We start from the raw sequence: 14,010 nt of genomic DNA, 5'->3' as shown, positions 1-14,010 counted from the left end.
GGCCCGCCCCGCCCGCCCCATCCCCGCACCGGGCGGGGCGCAGCGGCCGCGCTGCCATGAGCGAGCGCCCGGCGGGGCCGCCCCGCCGCGCCCCGGCCCCCGCGCCCCCGCGCCCGCTCCGCCTCGGCCCCGGCCACGGCCCCGGCCCCGGGGATGCCGCGGGGGCGGCGCGGCTGAGCCCCCCAGCCCCGCTGCGCCGCCGGCCCCGCCCGCCGCCGCCATGGCCGGCAAGCCCCGCAGCGGCTGCGAGGCGCTCCGGGTGGTGGCCCGGTGCCGGCCCATGAGCCGGCGGGAGGAGGCGGCGGGATACGAGCGCGTCCTGGAGCTGGACGTGAAGCTGGGCCAGGTGAGCATCCGCAACCCCCGCGCCGCCCCCGGGGAGCTGCCCAAGACCTTCACCTTCGACGCCGTGTACGACGCCAGCTCCAAGCAGGCCGATCTGTACGATGAGACGGTGCGGCCGCTCATCGACTCGGTGCTGCAGGGCTTCAACGGCACCGTCTTCGCCTACGGCCAGACCGGCACCGGCAAGACCTACACCATGCAGGGCGCCTGGGCCGAGCCGGAGAAGCGCGGCATCATCCCCAGCGCCTTCGAGCACATCTTCACGCACATCTCCCGCTCCCAGAACCAGCAGTACCTGGTGAGGGCCTCGTACCTGGAGATCTACCAGGAGGAGATCAGGGACCTCCTCGCCAAGGACCAGAGCAAGAAGCTGGAGCTGAAGGAGAACCCCGAGACGGGGGTGTACATCAAGGACCTCTCCTCCTTCGTGACCAAGAACGTCAAGGAGATCGAGCACGTGATGAACCTGGGGAGCCAGACGCGCTCCGTGGGCAGCACCAACATGAATGAGCACAGCTCGCGCTCCCACGCCATCTTCCTCATCACCATCGAGTGCAGCGAGACGGGGCCGGACGGCGAGGAGCACATCCGCGTGGGCAAGCTCAACCTGGTGGACCTGGCCGGCAGCGAGCGCCAGAACAAAATGGGGGCCCACGGAGAGCGCCCCAAGGAGGCCTCCAAGATCAACCTCTCCCTCTCCGCCCTGGGCAACGTCATCTCCGCGCTCGTGGACGGCAGGAGCACTCACATCCCCTACCGGGACTCCAAGCTGACCCGCCTGCTGCAGGACTCCCTCGGGGGCAACGCCAAGACAATCATGGTGGCCACCTTGGGCCCGGCCTCCCACAGCTACGACGAGAGCCTCTCCACGCTCAGGTTCGCCAACAGGGCCAAGAACATCAAGAACAAGCCCCGGGTGAACGAGGACCCCAAGGACACCTTGCTGCGGGAGTTTCAGGAGGAGATCGTCCGGCTGAAAGCCCAGCTGGAGAAACGCGGGATGCTGGGGAAGAAGAGGAGAAGGAGCAGCCGGAGGAAGAAGGCCATGGATGGAGAAGGCACCGTGGAGAATGAAGGGGAGGACGACAACGAGGACGGCCTGGAGAAGAACATGGAGAACTACTTGAAGGAGCAGAAGGAGAGACTGGAAGAGGAGAAAGCCGCTATCCAGGACGACCACAGCCTGGTGAGCGAGGAGAAGCAGAAGCTGCTCCAGGAGAAGGAGAAGATGATCGAGGACCTGCGGAAGGAGCAGGAGGCCACGGAGCTGCTGGCCATCAAGTACAAGGTACGTGTCACCACGCGAGGCCGGGGGGAAAGACCTGCTGTGCCCCCAGCCCCTCACGGCGTGTGGGAACGGGCCCCAATCTGGGAGCCTGTGCCAGGGGCACACCCGGCTGCCCAGGCAAGGGGGACCCTCAACAAGGTGTCCAGGCAGGGCCCCCGAGAGACCCTGACCCACGCTGATGTGTGGGGCTGGGCAGGGTTGGCCTCTGGTGTGGACGTGCATTGGAACCCTGTGTGGAGCTGCAGGGAGGCGGGTGGGAAGGGCTGTGGGGGAGTGGGTCACTGGTGGCACGAGTTTGCTGTGCTCAGCTCTGGTCCCCCTCGGCACAACAAAGCAGCTTGTGGCAGGGAGGGGGAGTGACGGGAGTGATGCTGCAAATTCATCCCCGGTGGCACCAGGAGCGTGCCCAGGGCTGAGGCTGGGGACACTGTGCACCTGCCTCCCACCAGCCCCTCACTTGTGCTGGGCTGGGCAGGGCTGTGAGCCCCTGGCACGGCCTGGCAGCTCTGCAGGGACCCCCGACCCCCTCCCGACCCCAAAGCCTTCCTGGCACCCTGAGCCGGAGCGGGGTGGGTGGGGGCACATAACTGGATCCACCACTGGCTCCACCACCGGCTCAGGGATACTCAGGGATGCTCAGGGATGCTCAGGGATGTGGGGCTGAGGGTGAGAGGGGCCATGGCAGCCCCAGCCGTGCCGGGGGTCTGGGGCTGCACCTCTGCCCCCACCCCAGCCCTGCTCCTGTCCCTGGTGAGGCTGGGGGGTCCTGACCCCCACCCATGTGCCCTTGGCAGCCGTGGGGCCGTGACAACAGTGAGGGTGGTGGGGAGGGAGCCCCAGCCCCCTGACCCGGGGGGAGAGGGAGCCCCAGCCCCCTGACTGCAGAGCCCCTCAGGCACAGCCCCTCAGGCACCGGGGTGGCCCAGATGCAGCGACAGGGCTGGAGCACAGGCAGGGGCCTCTCTGGAGGGGGACGTGCTCAGGGTGTCAGGGCTGAGCTGGGGGTTCCAGACCCTCCTCCGTGGGCAGGGCTGTGTTGTTTGTTGCGGCCCCGGGGACGCTGGGCCGTGCCCAGGGACACATGGCCGTGCCCAGGGATGCGTGATCATGCCCAGGGATGCGTGGCCGTGCCTGGATGCCTGCACAGAGACCCGTGGGAACCCGCTGGGACGTGCCACTGGGGCAGAGCCGTGGGGGGGACGCTGGTCCCTGGCTGGCACGGCGGGTGTCCCGTGGCAGTTGTCCTGGCACAGCAGGATGCCCAGCCTGGTCCCCACAGCCATCCCCCTGCCACAGTGGGGTGTGGGTTGTGGGGTGCAGGCTGTGGCTGGCAGCTGTCCAGCATGGTCTCCTCATCTGGCACAGCACAGCAGGGCTGGCCCAGGGCCGCTGTGTGTCCTGGAAGTGCTGAGTAACACGGCAGGGCTGGAGGCGAGGTGACACTGCGTCCCCTTGGGTGGCCTTCAGAGCCTCTGTGTACACAGGGATCCTCTGGCCGGGGGCACAGCACAGTCACAGCAGTGAGGCGTCACCTCAGGGAGCAGAAATCCCCCCTGTGTCAGCCCAGCGCTCACCCCACCGGGCACTGTCTGGGGGACACTGCAGGGGTCACTGGGTGGCCTCCCGGTGCCCACGGGCAGCTCTGGCACACAGCAGGGCCAGGCAAGGAGCCACTGGCTCTGTTGTGGCCGTGGCAAAGGCAGCCAGGGTGACTGGGGGGACACGGGGTGCCCCCCACACCCGGGGGGGACACACTCTGCACCCCCTGCGTCATCACACTGGTGGGTGTGGGCTCTGCCTCTGCCACCCGGCTGGGTTAGTGGGCACCACAGAGCGCAAAGAGGCGGGGGCCAGCCCGCCCAGCTGTGCTCCTGGGCACCCAGCTGTGCTCCTGGGCTCCCAGATGTGCCCAGGGGGCGGGGCAGTGCCGGGGACAAGCTGGGTGTGGGTGCCGTGGGCCCTGACAGCTCTGCCGGGGGCTGAGGCCGAGGTCAGCGGGAGGGAAAGCGCTGGAAAGTTATTTGGGTGCCGGAAATAAGTTCCTGGAGGGGCTTAGTGCTAAAGGAGATTGGGAGGCTGCTGGTTGGAGGGAGTAAGTGCTCTGGCAGGGAGAAAACAACAGCACTAAGAAACCCTTAATCCAGAGGGGAGGGTGTCACTGCTGGGGAGGGGAGGGAGGGAAGGCAGCAGCATCGTCCCTGCACCCCAGCAGGGGTAGGGGACACTCAGCATCCCAGGGAACAACTGGGGCCAGGAACTGGGTTTGGAGGAGAAGGATGAGGGGCCTGGAGCACCCCAGTGCCCCCAGCCCAGCTGCTCCGGGAGCCCTGGCAGGGGATGGCACAGGATCGAGTTGGGGGCTGCCCTCGGGGTCCCACCCCCAGCAGAACACCCGGCCAGCACCCCCCATCCGAAGGTGTTGGGGGCAGGAGGAGGAGGAGGAATCCCAGGGTGGGGGTCAGGGGGCTGGATGGGGCACCCACGGGGCTGTGCCCCCGCAGTGCTGAACGGCTGCAGGGGTCTCATGGGGTGGGGGAAGGTGGGAGCCGCTGCTGCAGTTGTGGGGTGTCCCGTGGGTGTTGGGGGGCTGCCTGCATGCCCCCACAACCCCACAATGTGCCCCCTCCTGCAGCCAGGAAGGGGAAAAATGGGGGAAAAACAGGAGAAATAGATTCTGGCCCCACATGGCTGTTGGTGGGAATGGGGGTCACTGGTTTGCTGGTGCTGGGGTACAGCCAGGGGATGTGTCATGGGACCCCCGTGGAGACCCCTGTGAGGGGACATGTGACAGCAGCATGAATGCCATCTGTGTCCCCCGAGGCCTGGCAGCCCTTGGGGTGGGGTGGTGGCCCTGCTGCCCCTCAGGGCTGTGGCTGTGGCAGGGGGGGTTCCTGGGAGTCCGGGCACTGTGAGGAGCAGGGACCCTTGATCTGGGGGAGTCCAGAAGGACCCTGAGGGCAGACCCCAGTGGGTGAGGGTGGCCACGTGCTGGTGACAGGAGCACCACGGGGATGGTGGCAGCAGGGGTGCCCTGGGGATGGTGGCAGGGGTCACACCCCGAGGATGGTGGCAGGGGTCACACCCCAGGGATGGTGGCTGTGCTGGCTCTGTGTCTGGCAGGTTGATGTTTAAAGCTGTGTGTGGTGTTGTGGGAACATCGGGGTCTGTCCCTCCTGACGCCCCAGAGCCGCAGCCCTGGGGGCCACGGACACGCTGTCACAGGGACACCCCAGAGCCACAGCCCTGGGGGCCACGGACACGCTGTCACAGGGACCCCCCAGAGCCGCAGCCCTGGGGGCCACGGACACGCTGTCACAGGGAGCCCCCAGAATCGCAGCCCTGGGGGCCACGGACACGCTGTCACAGGGACACACCCAGAGCACACAGCACATGGGGGCCACGGACACGCTGTCACAGGGACCCCCCAGAGCCACAGCCATGGGGGCCATGGACACGCTGTCACAGGGAGCCCCCAGAATCGCAGCCCTGGGGGCCACGGACACGCTGTCACGGGAGCAGGACTGCAGGGCCGGCACACGGCTGCACACAGGGCTGCACTCACAACTGCCACAAGCACTCACACACGGGCACTCACACCTGGGCACTCACACCCGGGCACTCACACATGAGCACTCACACAGGGGCACTCACGATGTGTCTGTGTGTGTGTCTGTATGTATCTGTGTGTGTCCATCTGTGTGTCCGTCTGTGTGTCCATGTGTCTGTCCATGTGTCCGTGTGTGTGTCCGTGTGTGGGTGTGTGCCCAGCTGTGGGAAGGAGGGTTCAGGGGCCGGGCTGCTGCAGCTGCAGCACGTCCTGTCCGTGGAATGTCCATGGAATGCCGTGGGTTCCCAGCTGTGCAGGAGGAAGTGGGACGGGACCAGGCCGGGCTGGGAGCCAGCGGAGGGGGCACGTCACCCACCCCCCAGCCCCGCCCATGGAGCTGAACCGGCCCCGGGCTGGTGGGTGTCCGTAGGATCACGGAATTATTTAGGTGGGAAGAGCCCTCCGAGGCCGTGGAGTCCAAGCACCCAGTGCTGCCCCCAGTGCCACCTCCACACGCCCTTTAAACCCCTCCAGGGATGGGGACTCCCCCCTGCCCTGGGCAGCTGTGCCAGGGCTGGACAGCCCTTCCCATGAAGGAATTGTTCCCAATATCCAATCTAATCGTGCACAGCCCCTCCCCAGCAGCCGGGGACTGAAGCACGTGCCACACGAAGACCTCCAGCCTTCCCAAAAGCAGGGATGAGGGCAGGGAGCAGGGATGGGAGTGACCCCCCAGTGAGGGTGGCCTGAGGCAAAGGCCACGGGTGGGGGGGTGACAACACGCTCTGCCCCCTCCCCAGGCGATGGAGAGCAAGCTGCTCATCGGGGGCAGGACCATCGTGGACCACACCAACGAGCAGCAGAAGATGCTGGAGCTGAGGCGGCAGGAGATCGCCGAGCAGGTAACGGCCCGGGGGTGCCGGGGGCTGCTGGGGGCTCGTCCCCTGGTCCCCTGCCGGTCCCCTCCCGGCTCTGACCGTGTCCCCCCCGCGCTGCAGAAACGCCGGGAGCGGGAGATGCAGCAGGAGATGCTGCTGCGGGACGAGGAGACCATGGAGCTGCGGGAGACCTTCACCTCCCTGCAGCAGGAGGTGGAGATCAAAACCAAGAAGCTGAAGAAGGTGAGTGTGGCGGGTGGGGACAGGGGCAGGGACAGGGACAAGGCCGTCCCTCCTCCCTCCCCAGGGCTGAGGGTGCTGTCCCCCAGCTCTATGCCAAGCTGCAGGCCGTGAAGGCCGAGATCCAGGACCAGCACGACGAGTACATCCGAGTGCGCCAGGACCTGGAGGAGGCCCAGAACGAGCAGACCAGGGAGCTGAAGCTCAAGTAGGTGGTGGTGAGGTGGCTGTGGGGCACCTGGGCCCGGGGTGTGCAGGGCAGAACTGGGGTGTACTGGGCAGAACTGGGGTGCTCAGGACACAGTTGGGGTGTGCAGAGGAGAGCTGGGATCTCAGAGCAGGGCTGGGGTGCTCACAGCAGGGCTGGGGGCACAGATCAGAGTTGAGGTGCTCACAGCAGGGCTGGGGTGCTCACAGCAGGGCTGGGGTGCTCACAGCAGGGCTGGGGGCTCAGGGTGGGTGCAGAGCTGGAGGGATCAATCCCCCCTGACAGGGAGAGCTGAGCCCTTCCCACCCGCCGGCGGTGGCAGAAGGTGTTGGAACCCTGAGCGCTGGGCGAGCAGCACTTGGGGCCTCCAAAAGTTGCTGAGAAAGGGGAAAACCATAAAATATTCCAGCAGAAACACCAGCCCAGCAGTGGCACCAGCTGGGGATGAGCCTGGGGGTGGCAGTGGTGGCTGGGGAGTGAGGGCATCTGGAGACCTGCTCTGGTGGCTCTGGGGGGACTCGGGGTGAGCCCGGCTCTGTGGGAGCTCCCAGCTCCAGGGGCACTGGCAGAGCCAGGCAGTGTTTTCCTTCTGGGAGCCTCCCACAGAAGCAGCTGCTGCTCCACCGCCCCCAGGGGTTTGTTCTCACTTCAAACACTCGTCTCTTTCAGTATCTTTAACCCCCCCAGACATTTACAAGCACTTCAGCATTTTCGAGGTAAAATAGTTTTACTGGAAACAAAATTCCATCTCCTGTTTTCCCCTTTTCCCTCCCGACACATGGCCGTTGAGAAGCTGCAGTTCGGAGGAGCAGCTCGTCGACTGCAAACAGTTTTTGGCAGCTGCTCGATTTGCCCCAAAAAACGTGGGGAAAAAAGATTCCCTTCGGGGTCCATTTGGCATCGTTGAGCTTCCTTTGATTTTCGGGTCAGGCAGGTGCTCAGGTGGTCCTGATCCTGCCTGGAGCCCCAGAGCTCTCAGGAGTCCTGGCTCCTCTCTGATGACTGTCACCCCCCGCCCTTCCTCTCCTGCCTCTCCCCTCTCCGTGGCTCCATCTGTTCCTTCAACCTCTCCACTTCCATCGCATTTTCATCCTCTGGATATTTCCTCTCCCTGCGCTGTCTCCCTCTCTTCCTGCCATCCTTTTCCTCTCCCTTTCCGACCTGTTTTCTGTCTCCTGTCGCATTAACTCCTCCCTCCCCTGCTCCTTCCCCCATCACTCCCTCCCGTCCCTCTCGGCCGGTCTCTGCCTCAGGTACTTGATCATCGAGAACTTCATCCCTCCCGAGGAGAAGAACAAGATCATGAACCGCCTGTACTTCGATGGTGACGAGGACCAGTGGAAGTTCCAGCCGCTGGTGCCCACCGGAGGGTACGTGCCCAGCCTGGCCCCGGCCCAGGCGCTGCCCCGGCGCTGATGGCCCGTGGGCACCGATGTCCCTGGGGCACCGATGTCCCCGGGGCACTGATGTCCCCAGGGCCCTGCAGGTGCCCACGTGTGGAAATCCCCTCCAAGCCAAGCCCCAGGGGCAGGGCCTCGAGCTCCCCCGGTCCCCGCTCGGACACGGCTGTGGTCAGTTTGTGTTCCCTAACGCGGGTTCTCCCCTGCCTGTGCTGCAGGAACAGCTCCCAGATGAAGAGGCGTCCGACCTCGGCCGTGGGCTACAAGAGACCCATCAGCCAGTACGCCCGCGTGGCCATGGCCATGAGATCCCACCCCCGCTTCCGGGTACGCCACGGGGCACTGCCGGGGGCACGGGGCCGTGGGATGAACGGGATGGGGCTGGGTGGATGGACGGACAGATGGACTGAGGTGGGTTGATGGATGGATGGTTGGATAGAAGGATAAGTGGAGGTGGATGGGTGGGTGGATAGATGGGTGGATGGACGGACAAACACCGGGACAGAAGATGGAGTAAACAAGCTCACGATGACCTGGGATACGTCAGCTCAAGCTCCCAGCTTTATCCTGCCCCTTGGCAGATCCCTGCTCTCAGCTGCTCCCGGAGCTGCTGGCCCTGGCTCCAGCAGCTCCTGCTGCTGGGAAGGACAGGGTTGCTCAGCCTGACCCGCTGGGAGCTGGGCCAGGAGAGCTCTGGGAAAGGCCAGGAGAGCCCGAGCGGAGCTGAGGGCCGGTGGGGAGCTGTGCTGCAGCAGTGGAGCTGAGGGCTGGTGTGGAGCTGTGCTGTGCTGCAGCAGTGGAGCAGGGCCGGTGTGGAGCTGTGCTGTGCCACAGCAGTGGAGCTGAGGGCCGGTGTGGAGCTGTGCTGTGCCGCAGCAGTGGAGCTGAGGGCCGGTGTGGAGCTGTGCTGTGCTGCAGCAGTGGAGCTGAGGGCCGGTGTGGAGCTGTGCTGTGCTGCAGCAGCAGAGCTGAGGGCCGGTGTGGAGCTGTGCTGTGCTGCAGCAGTGGAGCTGAGGGCTGGTGTGGAGCTGTGCTGTGCTGCAGCAGTGGAGCTGAGGGCCGGTGTGGAGCTGTGCTGTGCTGCAGCAGTGGAGCTGAGGGCCGGTGTGGAGCTGTGCTGTGCTGCAGCAGTGGAGCTGAGGGCCGGTGTGGAGCTGTGCTGTGCCGCAGCAGCGGAGCTGAGGGCCGGTGTGGAGCTGTGCTGTGCCGCAGCAGTGGAGCTGAGGGCCGGTGGGGAGCTGTGCTGTGCCGCAGCAGCAGAGCAGGGCCCTGCTCCCCAGCAGGAGCAGCTCCTCCTGGCCCCGGGGCCGCTCGTGGTGACTCCTGTGCCGGCTCCCGTGTTCCCTGTCCCTGCAGGCCGAGAACATCATGTTCCTGGAGCTGGACCTCTCCCCCCCAGCCATCTTCGAGTTCGAGCGGAGCCGGGACCCGGCGGAGCAGGACCCGCGGGCGCTGCACCTGGAGCGGCTGATGCGCCTGGACAGCCTCCTGGAGCGGCCGGCGGCCTCCCGCCTGCGCAAGTCCCGCTCCTGGTGAGCGAGCGCCGCGGCCTGCGCGGCATGGGGGCCATGGCACGGCTGGGGGGCTCCCTGGGGACAAAGGGGGCTTGGGGCAGACGGAGGAGTCGCAGCAGGGCTGGAAATCCCCCGTTCCTTTTGGGGCTGAGACTGGCCCTGAGTTGCTGGGCGGGATCGGAGTTTAAAATGTGGCTCACGCCGAGTTGTCGTCGTGCACAGCTCGGTGCAGGAGGGATGTGGAGCTGCTGGAGCGAGTCCAGAGGAGGCCACGGAGATGCTGCCAGGGCTGGAGCCCCTCTGCTCTGGAGCCAGGCTGGGAGAGCTGGGGGGGCTCACCTGGAGAAGAGAAGGATCCAGGGAGAGCTCAGAGCCCCTTCCAGAGCCTGCAGGGGCTCCAGGAGAGCTGGAGAGGGACTGGGGACAAGGAATGGAGGGACAGGACACAGGGAATGGCTTCCCACTGCCAGAGGGCAGGGAGAGATGGGAGATTGGGAAGGAATTCTTGACTGTGACGGTTGAGGCCTTGGTACAGGTTGGGCAGAGCAGCTGTGGCTGCCCCTAGATCCCTGGGAGTGTCCAAGGCCAGGTTGGACGGGGCTTGGAGCAACCTGGTCTAGTGGAAGGTGTCCCTGCCCATGGCAGGGGGTGGAACAGGATGAGCTTTGAGGTCCCTTCCTGCCCAAACCATTCCATGGTTCCATGATACACGTATACCATCCCCACAAGGTACTGCCCTGCCCTGCCCAGCACAGGGTGCTGCCTGCAGATGATGGAGAAAACGACTGGATTTTGGGGATTTGGGGGCCCACAGGAGGCAGGGGCAGCAGAGCCAAGCTTCATTCCTCTCTGTCCCCCAGGTGCCAGACGCCGCGGTCTCTGCCCTCCTCCACCACACACGTGTCCCTCACCTCCAGCGCCCCGTGTGCCGCCATGCCAGCGGTGCCAGCGGTGCCAGCCATGCCAGCTCAGGAGTGACTCCTGGCGCCCTGCTCCGGACTGAGCCCCAGGGGGCCGAGGGAGGCCCGGCCGAACCCGGCCCAGCCCGTCCTTGTCTGCAGCTGCTTTGTGTGCGTGTGTTTGTGAGACACGAACGGCCCGGCGGGGACTGCCCCTCCCTCCCTCCCTGTGCCCTCCCCGGCCCGGATCTGTCACTTTATTTATTTAACCTATTTATTTATGGAGTGGTTGGCGGCGGAGGCGGGAGATGCGCTCGGACTGTTGGACGTGCAGGGCTGGCCCTGGGCACTGTGCTGAGCCCCCGGTCTGTGCAGCTCCCAGCCCTGCCCACGCCATCCTGGCACAGGGCTGGGCACCGCCAGGACACCACTCACCAACCAGGAGGGGCACGGGACCCTCTGCGGGGGCTCTGGTGGGAGCAGCTGAGGCCGCCCTGGACTCTGGTGCTGGCTCTGCTGTGCTGGATCCCAGGGAATTTGGAGATTCCTACACGGATTTGGAGATTCAGTGGTGGCAGCCCCTTGTCAGAGTCCCCCAGCGGGACTCCCCAGCCTGCCTGACACCGGTGGCAGCAGGGACATCTCATGGACATGGGCACGGCTGTCACTCCAGGAGCACCAGCTCCATCCCCAGGGCTCACGGAGTCACCAAAGTCAACCAAAGCCGGGCTTTGTCCACCTGTGCCACACTCTGGAGACGCTCTGGAGGCAGCCCCGGCCTGCCAAGGTGCCTGACACCATCTCCCATCCCTGGGGTGGAACTCCTGACAGCAACAACAAGAGGTGGAACTTTCCAGCCCCTGCCACCCACCCTTCCCAAAGACAGGCAGCCTGTGGAGAGCAGAGGGGTGAGATGAGAGTGCATCTAAAGGCAGTGGAGGTGACGCCCAGGGCAGGGGTGTCATCGCTCTCCTCCGGGCTGGGAAATGCCACAGGGAAGTCACTTGTGAGCTGGGAGAAATTTCCAAGTGTGTTGTGGAGGGATGGGTGTGAAATGGGTGATGGGGAAGCCACGAGGCTGCTCTGGGGACGTGAATCCCATCCCAGCTGCCGCACACGCTGGGACGGCGCTCGGTGTTCCTGCGGGACGGGGCTTTCGGAGGGAGGGAAGGTGGGACCTTGGTGAAGACCCTTCCTGGCAGTGCCAGGCCAGCAGCTGTGCTTTCCCTGGCATGGGGGAGGTGAGGAGATCTGTTTGTGGGACACGATTCTCATGGGTAAGGGAGCAACCCCTGGCTCACCTGGGAGGGTGTGGATTGGCAAAGGGCCGGGCACAGGGAGTCCCTGGGAGGGCAGGTCGGAGAAGATTGCAGGGAGGGAATGTCTTCTGGAAACAAAGAGAATTCCTTCACAGAATAGTTGAGATTGGAAGGGACCCCTGGAGCTCAAGCAGTGCCCTGGAGCACGTTACTCAGGATTGTGTCCAGCTTTGGAGTATCCCCAGGGAAGGAGACTGCAGAACCTCCCTGGGCAGCCTGATCTGCTGTTGGACTGGTCAGGACAGGATGCTCCTGGATGGACAGGACCCTGATGGTCCTGCACACAGGATGGGGTGAGGGAGCGAGGCACATGCACGGAGCAGGAACAGCAGGAGCAGGAACAGCAGGAGCACTGGCTGTGCTGAGCTCAGAGCTGGGCAGATCCCCTCAGCTGTGTCCCATCAGTGCAGATGGGCAGGGGAATCCTCCTGCACTCACCCCTGCTCTGGCACAGGGTGTCCTCTCCCCATCCCCTCTGAGACTGTCCTGCCTCAAGCTCTCAATCATTGCCCTCTGCCTCCCCCTTCCCCTCTCCATCTGCTCCTCATAACACCTTCTGCCCCTCAAAAACCTTGTCCCCTTCTCCCCCTCCAAAACCTTGTCCCCTTCTCCCCCGCCCAGCACCTGGCTCAGAATCCAGCTGGGTGCTGTGGGTGCTCCCAGGACTGAGCTGCCTCCCTCCTGTGCTCAGCCTGGGGAGGAGGGTGTGGGGGAGGGTGTTTGAGGAGTGAGAGATGGGTCCCTTCCACAGTGTGGGGTGGGGTCTGTGTGCACAGGTACCCCCAGCAGCCAGGGGTGTCCATGGGCATTCCCCGGAACAAGCTGGCCCCACAAAACCATCCCCATCCCTGCAAGTGTCCAAGGCCAGGTTGGGCAGGGCTGGAGCAAGCTGGGATAGTGGGAGGTGTCCCTGCCCATGGCAAGGGTGACACTGGATGAGCTTTAAGGTCCCTTCCCACCCAAACCAGTCTGTGATTCCATGATCCTGTAGGACACGGTGGATGGGAGAGATGGCTCTTTGTTTAGTTTCCAGGAAAGCCTCTGGGAGTCGGGGTCAGGAAGCACAGCCTCAGAACAGGGAGAAGCTGTGGGGGGCCTGCAGGAATAGATTTTCCTCCCTTCCTTGTTTTGCAATGGCCCCAGTTCACCTTGGGCAGATCAGCAGCTCGTGGAGCCCCGAGGGGCTGAACCAGTGACCGTCTCCTGCTCCATTCTGGGCCCAGGTGTGGGACAGAGCTGACGGTGTCCTCACCCCCGGCCTGCCCCGGGCCAGGCAGCACCACGGGCAGGGTGGATGAGCCCCGTGCCGCTCTCCCACGGCCTGAGTGTGTCCTCCGGGCATCACAGCGAGGGACAGGCCCGGCTCCAGCTCCAGAAGGACTGTGGTCCCAGTGGGATCCACGCGGAAGCCCCTCCAGCAGAGCACAGGACGGGGGCGGGAGCTCCCAGAGGAGGGGACAGATGAGCCACTTCCAACATCCAACTGCAGGGTCCAGGAGCCCCCCGAGCCCTCTCTCCGGCACTGCCGAGCCCCCCAGCCCAGCAGGCCCCTCGGAGGGTGGGCTGGGAGCGGCTGCTGGGGCTGAGCAGGTTCCTGCGCCCCGGGGTGTGTTCGTGGCGTCCGTCGGTGTCCGTGTGTCCCACCGAGTGTGTGCCGGGGTCTGTGACCGTCAGTGTGAGGGGCTGCACGGGGCAAAGCCCCTGGGGGGACAGGGCTGGGCTGGGGCTTCTTTCTGTTGTTGTTGAACTTTGGGTTCCTTTGGGTTCCAGGTTTGGAGGTTTTTCCGCGTGGGGGTGGGTGTGGGTCTGTTCCGGGTTTGTGGACAAGGTGAGGGCCTCGATTAGGACCAAATTTTCGTGCCTGTTGCTCTGGTGATTTATTTAGAAATCAAAAGTTCACTGTCTGGTGGCCCATCCTTGTCACTATACATAGGAGTATACAGGACATATTATAAATATATATATATTATACATACTGTACGGAGAGGTGTCCGCCCCCCGCCCCGGCCGGGATGGACCCTCCTCCCTGTGCTGTAACGTAGCTTCGACCCCGCGCTGGGAGCGCCCTCCGGAACGGCAACGACACAATAAAGGAATGAGCATCGTGGCCAGGCCGTGCGCTGCCTCCTTCGTCCGCCCGAGCCACCGCGGCACCGCCCCGGCACAGCCCGGCACCCTCTGCCCCGCAAGGGGGGATTTGGGATCGTCCCCGCGGCGAGGATTTGGGATGAGGGCATGGACGCCTCCACCTGCCTCTGTCTCGTGTGAGAGGGTTTGTCCTAAAGCAACCAATTCCAGCCCGGGGACAAGGACGGGAACGGCCCCGGCACCGTCTGGTTTGTCACATGGACACAGCCTGGGGGCTGGCACAG

The 14,010-nt window shown here is 65.0% G+C and overlaps 1 protein-coding gene across 1 annotated transcript; it reads left to right on the top strand.

Annotated features, from left to right (window-relative positions):
- The first annotated feature begins 203 nt into the window (after positions 1-203).
- KIF3C (kinesin family member 3C) lies at positions 204-13,745 on the top strand. The gene is made up of 8 exons (XM_050330858.1): positions 204-1,633; positions 5,981-6,082; positions 6,179-6,301; positions 6,388-6,506; positions 7,760-7,876; positions 8,125-8,233; positions 9,263-9,438; positions 10,281-13,745. The coding sequence occupies exons 1-8, from the start codon at positions 221-223 to the stop codon at positions 10,396-10,398; spliced, it is 2,277 nt and encodes a 758-aa protein (XP_050186815.1). The 5' UTR covers positions 204-220; the 3' UTR covers positions 10,399-13,745.
- The last annotated feature ends 265 nt before the right edge of the window (positions 13,746-14,010 follow it).

Source organism: Myiozetetes cayanensis, unplaced genomic scaffold (genome assembly GCF_022539395.1).
Source record: "Myiozetetes cayanensis isolate MyiCay16 unplaced genomic scaffold, myiCay2020 scf45, whole genome shotgun sequence".
NCBI lineage: Eukaryota > Metazoa > Chordata > Aves > Passeriformes > Tyrannidae > Myiozetetes > Myiozetetes cayanensis.
Note: the sequence above shows the minus strand (reverse complement) of the source record. Positions and strands in the feature narration are given on the sequence as shown.